Raw genomic sequence first — 9,897 nt, 5'->3', positions numbered from 1 at the left:
TTGTTTTGGGGTTTTGTTGTTCTCCCGCCCTGGCGGGGGGTCGGGCTAGAAGATCTACCAGGTCCCTTCCTACCCTAAATCTATGAAACTATGGATCAATTTGCAGGATTATGGTATTAGATCATAACCTCTTTGGAACACATGCTTTCTTTTGTAGTCTGATCACAGGCAGCACCAAAATCAGTCTACTGGCCATGCTAATTTACTGGCTTGAAGACTTTGATGGATCCCTTCAACCAACTGTTACTTCCAGCCCATAGCATAGGGTAATTTTTCTGACACTGCAGAGATACAGCTGGTAGGAAACAAATCTGTAGTACAATTAACTAATAGAACCCCTCAGGGTGCATTGGACCATATGTTTTTGTTTCCTTGGAAAAAAGCCGATGCCTCTAGAGGACAGGCAAAGCAATGAAGATGCCATATCTGTAGGATTCACAACTAGATATGAATCCATCAGTGTTTGCTCTAGGCCTGAAATTTCCTATTAACATTGACTTTTTACACATCATGAGAAATGCAGACCTACCATATCTTCAAAGATTTAGCTTAATTCCACTGAGTAGCACAAATGCTCACAGAACTGTATTTCTTACCAGGTGGAGTAAGAAATTCTGTTTGGGGAACTCTGTATGCTGAGTTCTTTAATCACCCTGTACTTACGAATAATTTATAAGTATGCCTTACAGTGTTTAATCTTTGTCTACCAGTTTGTTGTCTCATTTTCTGTCTGGCATACGTCCCGTCACAGCTCTTATCTAAAAGTTTATCTTGTGATGATAGGAAAGCTTTCATTTTACTTGTAATATGTTTAATTACAATATTGTCCTGTGAAAGAGGATTTATCATCAGCCAAATGGTTTTACAAGTGCAGAAACTTACTGTTGCTTGTACTATCAATTATTTTCTCCTGTATTGCTTGCAGTTAAGCAATTATGATTCAGTGAAGTTTGAAAAAAACTGGTTTAGTTTCACCCTTCAGAATGCTGAGCAGCAAAAATATATCAGAAGCAACTGAAGACAGTGATGAAAACACATTGTACAACCTAAAATTAACTAACTCAATAAACAATAGGTGGACAGCTGCATATTGCTGATATGCTTAAAAAATTTTTTTGATCATATACCATATCCCTCTCCTCACCTTATAAGTTAAGTGTTTCTTTGGAGCTGATCCTGCAACTGGTTTCTAATTCACAGACATCCACATAAAGCCTTAATGAGTTTAGGAGCCTACTTTTAAATTTAAGCCATGTCAAAGACTTGAAGGCCAGAAAGAAACATTACATTTTCTAATCTGTTCTACTTCATAGCAGGAGCAGGCATAAGACTATAAGACTGCCAGGACAAAAACTGTCCCCTCCATATGGCAACTACTGAACGCAGGTAACCATAAATTATATATGTAATATATAATAAGGGATGGCCTTAGCATCTTTTCTCACCTTGTTTTAGAAGATGCTGCTACCGAAGTACTTGCGCCTTTGTTTAAATTAAATGCAACTAAAAAATAAGAGAGACGTTACTCATTTCTACCCTTTAAACACCTGTGCATTTAAAGATGTGACAATATAAATAATTCCAAATGAATAGAGCTACAGATTTAGACAGATTCACAATTTAAATGCTTTGGCTCATCTATTTCAAATAAATTACTTTTCTTAGTAAAAGAACACATTGCATTTCTATAGCACTTCTCAATAAAGTCAGAGTAATTTACAAAACACCAAGTAATTCTCAAACTTCACTCTTCTAATATATCCACTGGACCCCACAAATGCCCTGTAAGCTACAAACATTTATATGTTTAAAAATCTAGTTACCTTTTTCTTCATCATTGTCTCTGTTTAGTTCAGTATAGACAGGCCTTTCCTGCCAACATAGAACAATTGCAGGGGTCAGATAAACCACTGGCACTGCACATCATAGCTGGCAATCATTAATTAGCTTGATTTTACAGTTTACTGTAATGGGCATGCAATACCAGGCTGACCTGGTCCATAAAGACAATTATGGATGGAAGACATTACCTTGTTAATGCTTTTTGCAGCATTCTCTCATTGTCTATATATGGATATAATTTGAAACAGACCAGCTCCAACCTTAGTTTAAAATTGTTTAAAACTGCACAGATTTCATAGACATTAGGGCTGGAAGGGACCTTGGACAATCAAGTCCAGCCTCCTGCCCCAGGGGCAGGAATTCAGCAGGGATCATAGGATCCCAGCAAGATAAATATCCAAATTTCTCTTGAAGGCGTTCAAACTAGGTGCTTGAACCACCTCTGGTGGCAGGCTATTCCAGACCTTTGGAGCTTGGACAGATCACCCCTTAGCCTGTGCTTTTCCAGGCTGAAGAGTCCCATAGCTCTCAGCCTCTCATCATAAGGTCTGTTTTCCTGACCTCTAAGCATGCACGTGGCTCTTCTCTGGACTTACTTATGAGGAAGTGGAATTGAAAGCTAAAAGTTTGAATCCCAGACATCAATGGGTTAATGAGTCCTGGAGCAATGCCAACAACCACACAAGGTAAAATGCATGCCTGAGGAATTCTCTGCTGGGTTGTTCCAAGGTACCTACAGGCAAGAGCAGAGGGTTGTGAAAGGGAACTCCCACAGGGGCTCCCTGCTCTGCACATGCAGAACCTGCCACCATGGAATTTCCAGGATCCCTGAAGCTATGGGAGCACCTGCCTGGGCAGTTGGAGAGCTCTGGGCTATGCACCCTCTGCCACCATAAAGCAAACTGGTTTCCAATGCAAAAAAGTGACACAAACATTTACCATCTCTTGTCATGGCCACAATTTGGGGTATTTATAGCATGAAAAGGAGCAAGAACATCTATTTGCTTAGACTTCGTGCTATCATAAATTTTTTTATGATGGCACAAAGGCAACACCTGTTTGCAGGCAAAGGCTGATCAATCAGACCCTGGTAACCGCAAATTGCATTCCAATGCAAGATTCAGGTCGACTGGTTCTATATCTACATATATATTATATACTTAAAAAGCACTTTTTTATATACACTGTATTTTCTCACCTGATCTTTCCCCTCTAAACCTCTTCTAACCTGTTCTTCAATGAATTTAGCCGTTTTTTCTTCATCATCAAGGTCTTGCTTCTTCTTCTTCTCTTGTTCTAGCTGTCTACGGATAGTCTCTGGGTCCCTGTCAATGTACTGAATGTACCAGCCTTTGGGAGTCTCATCCACTTTGCAAAGACCTTAAAAGTGCATGTATTAAAAGTTCCCATCAAAGCCAAACCAGAAAAAAAAACCAATGTTTATTTAAAACATGATATTCATAGAAGAAGTAATATGCAAAGACATTTTTCACTGACCATGGTTTCTATATTAATGAACAGACATAACTGTAGTACTTCCCTCCAGTACTATTTTGGGAAAACTGATTTTAAACTCTCATAAAAACAAACTTCAGCTAATCTGATTTATTTGGAAATAGGACAGTGAAGCTAGCATAGCAAGGTAAGTACTTCAGCTTCCTTTATTTAATGCAGAAAGCATTTCCTTTTCAACTAGCAATAAAAGTGAAATAGATACATATAAATGATATATAGCATATCCTTATTTATATGACATAAAAGGTTACTAGATTGAATCATCATTATTAGTGCTACTGTTATTGGAATGAGTTGACAATGACTATGTCACTCACAAGTGAATCCACACAGTGCCTATAAATAAATGCCAATAAAACCCTTTTATGACACTACACTACCAAAATTCTCTGCATCTTACACTCAACAAAGTTAATTACTGTAACTATTAAATGTTCATTCTTTGGACCAGTGAAGGGCTGAAAACTGACTTCCCAATTGTTCTGCCACCACACTTTGCAGAAAGATTCTATATTTGGGAAACATTTCTGTGCTAGTTTCTATTGTTGTTTCCAATGACAATAGCTGATAACTCATCACAGGTTAGTAGTAATTCTAGTGAATATGAATTAGCAGACGGATAAAACAGGATAAGGTTCATTACAGACATGGTTACCGCTGGTTTTGAAATGTATCATGTGCATATTATAATTACCTTCTCTCCCTAACCATTTAGTAAAATCAGTCAGCGTTTCCCACTGTGTGGCATTCATGTGGATATGCTCTCGATGGCTGATATATTCATTGTACACAATATTATTGTGGACTCTCTTTGTTCCTAAATAAAAAAAAAAAACCCATTAAATACAGGTCAGTCACTGAGGAAAAACTGATTTTAATTTGTTATTAAGGGGAAAGAGAGAAAGAAATCCCAGTCCAAATATTTACCAAATCTTCTCCTGAGTAGTTCCAAGAAATCATTTCGAAATTCCCTATGGAATAAAGAAAATAAGCTCTTTAAATATATTTGTAGTTATATAGCATTTCTATTTTTAAGTGACAGTGGAAATTATTCACAATATAAAAAAAGTATTTGATTAAAATGAATGTCATCATATTCAGATAATCATTTCCTGTTCCACTGGCATTCCTATATTTGTAGGTCTTAAAAAGCAAGCGAATGTGCACATGCACACATACACCACATGAACACATATGCACGCACGTGCACACACATGCTCTCACATTTCACCTTTGATAAATTAGCACCCAACCAGATAGAAATGCAGATATTCCCTTACTACTACCTTCAAGGAGTTACTAATGCTACTATAACCTGCAGCATTAATACATTCTGATGTGTGGGTGATACATTCTGATTGGCTTATAAGATAATGAAAAGGGTTGTAGGGTGGTAACAACATCTCACTAGAGATATGAATTTGAACCTCTCTGGATTCATGCTAGACACTGCGCCAAGTCAGCTTTGCTGCCAGTGGGTACCTGGTCATTCAAATCAAGGAGTTAAGTGGCTGGACATGATGCTAGCCCCATCGCTCCCTTGTGTGTGGACAGCTACAGAAATTGGTGTGCCTTAGCCAGGCTAGACTGATGGGCCACTCTATGCTCTGGATGGACCTTTGAATAAAGTAATGCCACTTGATGTAAGATGCTTAAACAGAGAATGAAATTTTCAAAAGCCCCACTAAGTTCTGATGAAACTTATCACTTAATTTTCCAAACACCTGTTTAAAAAGTTAGCCACTGAGTGCAGTACAACAAAATATCACCATTCATTAACATTCGGTATCTTCTAAGGAAATCCACTGCAATATAAGAAGACTGCACAGTAGGGGTGCACTGATAAAGATTTTCTTGGCCGATACCAATAGCCAATTATTCACCAGGTATAATCGGCCGACACTGATCCTATAACCGATTTACAGGAATGCAGTTACGCAATGTAGACATCAGCTCCCTGCAGGTAAGTCTGTAGAGGGGAAGGGGCATGGGTGGTGCAGAATGAGACCCCCCTCCATGAGGAAGGCAGTGGGGGCAGAGGGCAGGGGCAGGGTGGTGAATGGGACCCTGGGACTGGGATGGGATGGAGCCGCAGACGGCTCGTGAAAGAGATCAGTGTCCTGGCACTTAAAAATGGTGGTGGGGTCGCTTGAACTAAAGCTCATTGAATGAGTTTTGGTTCAACCGCTGCCACCACCATTTTTAAGCGACAGGACACTTTTAACCAGACCGGAGCCGAGTGGGGCAAGGGCGGGACTCTCCACCCTGCTGCCTTTGCCCCAGGAGCTGCGTAACAGCCATGCCGCAACCCCTGCCCATCTGGCAGCAGCGAGTTGTGCCTCCCGGTGCCAGGTGGGCAGGGGGCATGCAGCTAGCGCATGACTCCCAGGGCAAAGGCAGCAGGGCTGAGAGCCCCAAGCCCGCAGTGAACAGCCTGCATCCACACTCACCCCGCTCAGCTCTGGTCCTAAAAGCATACCAGAGCTTAAAAATGGTGGCAGTGGCGCTTGAACTAAAACTCATTCAACAAACTTTACCTTAAGAACCCCCACCACCATTTTTAAGCACTGGGACACTGATCCCCTGGACAAGCCACCCACGGCTCTGTCCCACTCCCTGCCCTGGGGTTCCATTTCACCACCCTGCCCCAGCCCCAGCCCCAGCCCCGCTCGTTACCTCACCATGATGACCTTGATCTGCCTCCCTACGCCCCTTTTCTCACTCATGCCCCTCCCCCCCACAGACTTACCTGCAGGGTGCTGCTCTCCATGCTGCCCAGCTGCATTCTTAGGCGCATGCATGCGTGCAGTTGCATGTATGCATGTGGTGTCTGGGGGCCCCAGTCAGAAGGTATATTATATTTATTGGTACATTATTAGCTACACCAGTCAAAAAAAAGCTGAAAGCTGATAATGTTAAATTTCCTTTTATTGATGCTGATCTGATATGGCACCAATATACTGGTGCACACCTGCTGCACAGGGATTCAACTGCAGGATCACAGCTTAAGGGGGGATATGGGGAAAACTTACTCTGAAAAATAGTCCATAAACTGCTGAGGGTTTTCAGAAGCCAGCAGTAGCTGCCTCTGGTGGGATTCAGACATACAGTGACATTTGAAGCCATTCTGCAAAAAAACCCAAACAAACAAAACAGAAAGAAAGAAAATGAGTATGTTGTGTCCCGTGACTCAAAAGAATTATGGAGTTGACATTTTAACGAGCAACAAACTACAAGGAAAGGTTTTTAAGTAAAACTGACCCCCGGTGCAAGTAACACTAATGTTTCACAGTACATAGGGCTAATGATCAAGTAGATTCCCTTTGCTTTGCCACTATCCCAGACACTCTCTCTGTGTTCCCCGCCCACACATGCCAGCTCCGTCTCCTCCCTTATAGCCTTTCATGCCCAGAATTCCACTCCAGCATAGCCAGCATCTATTTGGCACTTCATCTGGACATGTTTATTGGCACTATATCCTGATGTTCGTATGAGGGTTTGACCTTACAGTTCTCAGACTTCCCAGCTACACACACTGAACAGCTTCGTATCAGCTTCATATCAATCCCATGGGTTCCGATTGTGCGGTTTTGGGGTTTTTTTAGAGTATGATGATACAATGATCACAAAACAAGGAAAAACATATTCACAATTTTATCTACAAATTTTGCAGCCAGCCAATTGCCTCGGGGGTAGCATTGTGCAAATCCAATAAAGTCCCATTAAATGCAAGGAGAGGGCATTCAAAGGTGATGTGGTTCAAAGCTTGAAAAGGGGCACCATGGTCTCAGTTCAGTGAGCTAATCCAGCCCCATCTACGTAACAGAAATCCACATCTACCATGTCCTGCCCTGATTCGGTTTAGAGAAGACAAAAGATGTCTGGGGAGATCGAAGCCAGCTTGTCTAATGGTGGAATTCGTAATAGTTTCTGTATTAAGGGGTGAGCCACTCTTATATCCAGGCATCTTGGACGTTGTGTCTTCCTCAAGCTGAACTGCTGTTCTCCACGCGGGATGTCTAGATTCCTATATGCTGATATCATAGTCCTGGTTACACAACAATCTTGTTTCTCCAGAGCAGAAAATAGTACTCACATCTGATCTGAATACTTTAGATACCTACTTTAAACAACAGCATCTGCACCCAAGCCCTGAAAACAACAGTGTCTACATTTGACTTGAACAATAAATGGGCTAATTATCAACCCATTATTGTTTTCAGAGATCAGCTCCTACATTATAACAGTACTCCTAAATATTTAGGAATCATCCTAGATAGAACGCTGTCCTATAAAAAAAAAAAAAAATCACTTAACTATGACAGCAAGTAAGTTAAGAACCCGCAAAAATTTGCTCCAGCAACTAACTAGGACTTCTTCGGGAGCTGATGCTGATGCGCTTTAGATCAACAGCTTTAGAGCTGATCTACTTTTCGGCAGAATACCATGCCTGAATCTGGTTAAACACTCCCCATACTGATAAGGTTGACATATAACTCAACCAAGCAACGTGTATCATTACAGGAACAATCTGATCCACCTCTCTTCACGGGCTCCCTATTCTTAACAACACACATCCACCCCCACTAAGAAGAAAAAAAAGTCTTAACTAAATAAAGGATTAAAATAACAAAAATAACCTGCAGCTTCCTATACACAAAGATCTCTTAAACCAGCTTCTCTCAACCTGTGAGGTTTTGACCCAAAAGTGGGTCACAAGAATATATGAAAGGGTCACAAACAAACTTTAAAAACAGATCAACACATTTGAAAAATGGATTCTCCTTTAAAGGAGAAAAACGTGGGCAACCATGGATTTTCCCTTGCAGGCTGGCAGAGCTCTAGCCTGCAAGGGGCTGCTTGGGCCCCCCCCAGCCCACACACAGAGGGTTTGAGGGCAGGAGACAGAGGGTCGGGAGTGAGGGACCCTGGGTCAAGACTGGCTATCAATGTTTACAAATGGGTCCTGGTACAAAAAAAAGTTGAGAACCACTGTCTTAAACCCACCTCATCTGAGACAAAAGTCTAGACATCCCACTTGGAGAACAACAATTCAACTTGGGCAAGATCGTACAGTCATAATAGTACACTGGTTATTTTACTCACCCGAGTAGTTTTATTAATTAGCCACATGACTGGGACCCTAAGGGTTTGAGAACAAGGTGCTGAACAACTCACCCAGCCTAAAAGCACCTTAGGGGAGGCAGACAGAGGATGCTAAGGGGTGGAAAGGACTTCAGGAGGTCACATCTAGTCCATCCCCCCCCTCCCGCTCAAACCAGGACCATCCCCAACCAGATCATCCCAGCCAAAGGATGTTAAACCTCCAAGAATAGAGAGTCCATCACCTCTCTGGGTAACCTGTTCCAGTGCTTTACTACCTTCCTAGTGAGAAAGTTTTTCCTAATATCCAACTTAAAACCTCCTTTGCTGCAACTTGAGCCCATTGCTCCTTGTCCTGTTACCTCCCCACACTGAGGACAGTCCAGCTCCATCCTCTTTGTAATCCCCCCTTGCAGGGAGCTAAAGGCTCCTATTAAATCCCCTCTCAGCCTTCTCTTCTCCAGCCTAAATCAACCCTGTTTTCTGTTCCAGTGGGAAAGCATCCAAATCATCCCACGTTGAGAGTGGGAAGCACACGATACAAAAAAGAAAGAGACTGGAGAACAAATCAAGGCAGAAACAAATGTGAATGAAATGCCGCTGTGCCTTCCCAGCAGTGCAGGTGGGTTCCCCCCCCCCCACTAAGACGAAGGATCGCACAGCAACAGCATTGTCAGGTGTATGATATGCATTGTATTTGTACGATTGTTTCAACCCCTATACGATGCACGATCAATAATAGTAAAAAAAGAAAAGCGTTCAAAACGTACGATCAATTCTGAGGCAGCTCATTGCTGCAGCCTATGCAAGACCCAAGTCACTCTCAGAGAGTCTTAACCGACTTTAGAGGACCCAAATACAACCTGCGAGAGGCCCCCTTCAGCCCTTTCCTGCCACGGTTGCCTCAAAATAAAGCAACGCTTCAGCTTTCTCCCTGCACTGGCGATTTACAGTGGAAGTGAACGAAAACAGGGATTATTCGCATGCTCATTTGCATATTTTTAGGAAACAAGACCAGGCCCGGCCGCGCTCACCTCGTCGCGGCACTGCTTCTGGCACATCTGGCAGTACCAGCGCAGCTTCTGCAGCCCCTTGGACTTGATGCGGTTGGCGATGGCCTTAGGGCTGAGGAAATCCGACTTGCCCATGGTACCGCCGGCTACCCCGCGCCCTCACGGCCCCACCGGAAGCGGAAGGCGGCAGCGCCGGAGGCACCTCACGCCCCCGGAAGCACTTCCTCGCACCCGCAACGCATGCGCGGGGCGGGGACTCTGACCTTCAGCCGGGCGGCCGCTGCAGCACCCCGCAGCAGCGTCGCCATGTTCGCCCGGGGGGCCGCGGTGCTGCTGTGCCGGCCGCAATGGTGCGGGGGAGCGGGGCACTTACCAGGGTGGTGGGGGGAGGTACCGTCTGACGAGGCGAGATGTGGTGGGGAGG

At 43.2% G+C, this 9,897-nt stretch overlaps 2 protein-coding genes across 4 annotated transcripts in view; one reads left to right on the top strand and one right to left on the bottom strand.

Moving 5' to 3' along the window:
- Positions 1-9,655, bottom strand: part of KIN (Kin17 DNA and RNA binding protein) — a 21,825-nt gene extending 12,170 nt beyond the window's left edge. Inside the window, exons 1-7 of the mRNA XM_019509602.1 lie at positions 9,495-9,655; positions 6,390-6,484; positions 4,285-4,328; positions 4,052-4,174; positions 3,041-3,222; positions 1,824-1,872; positions 1,446-1,503 (exon numbers count right to left, since the gene is read on the bottom strand). Coding sequence (XP_019365147.1) covers positions 1,446-1,503; positions 1,824-1,872; positions 3,041-3,222; positions 4,052-4,174; positions 4,285-4,328; positions 6,390-6,484; positions 9,495-9,608 — 665 coding nt within the window. The 5' untranslated portion in view covers positions 9,609-9,655. The remainder of the gene's footprint in view (positions 1-1,445; positions 1,504-1,823; positions 1,873-3,040; positions 3,223-4,051; positions 4,175-4,284; positions 4,329-6,389; positions 6,485-9,494) is intronic.
- Positions 9,656-9,718: 63 nt separating this feature from the next.
- The window catches only part of ATP5C1 (ATP synthase, H+ transporting, mitochondrial F1 complex, gamma polypeptide 1), a 10,926-nt gene continuing 10,747 nt past the window's right edge, over positions 9,719-9,897 (top strand). For all 3 annotated transcript variants that reach the window (XM_019509598.1, XM_019509597.1, XM_019509599.1), the window contains exon 1: positions 9,719-9,823. In XM_019509598.1, the coding sequence (XP_019365143.1) occupies positions 9,780-9,823 (44 nt within the window). In that variant the 5' untranslated portion in view covers positions 9,719-9,779. The remainder of the gene's footprint in view (positions 9,824-9,897) is intronic.

Source organism: Gavialis gangeticus, unplaced genomic scaffold (genome assembly GCF_001723915.1).
Source record: "Gavialis gangeticus isolate Ggan-Ray unplaced genomic scaffold, GavGan_comp1, whole genome shotgun sequence".
Lineage (NCBI taxonomy): Eukaryota > Metazoa > Chordata > Crocodylia > Gavialidae > Gavialis > Gavialis gangeticus.
This window is presented reverse-complemented; position numbering and strand designations above follow the sequence as displayed.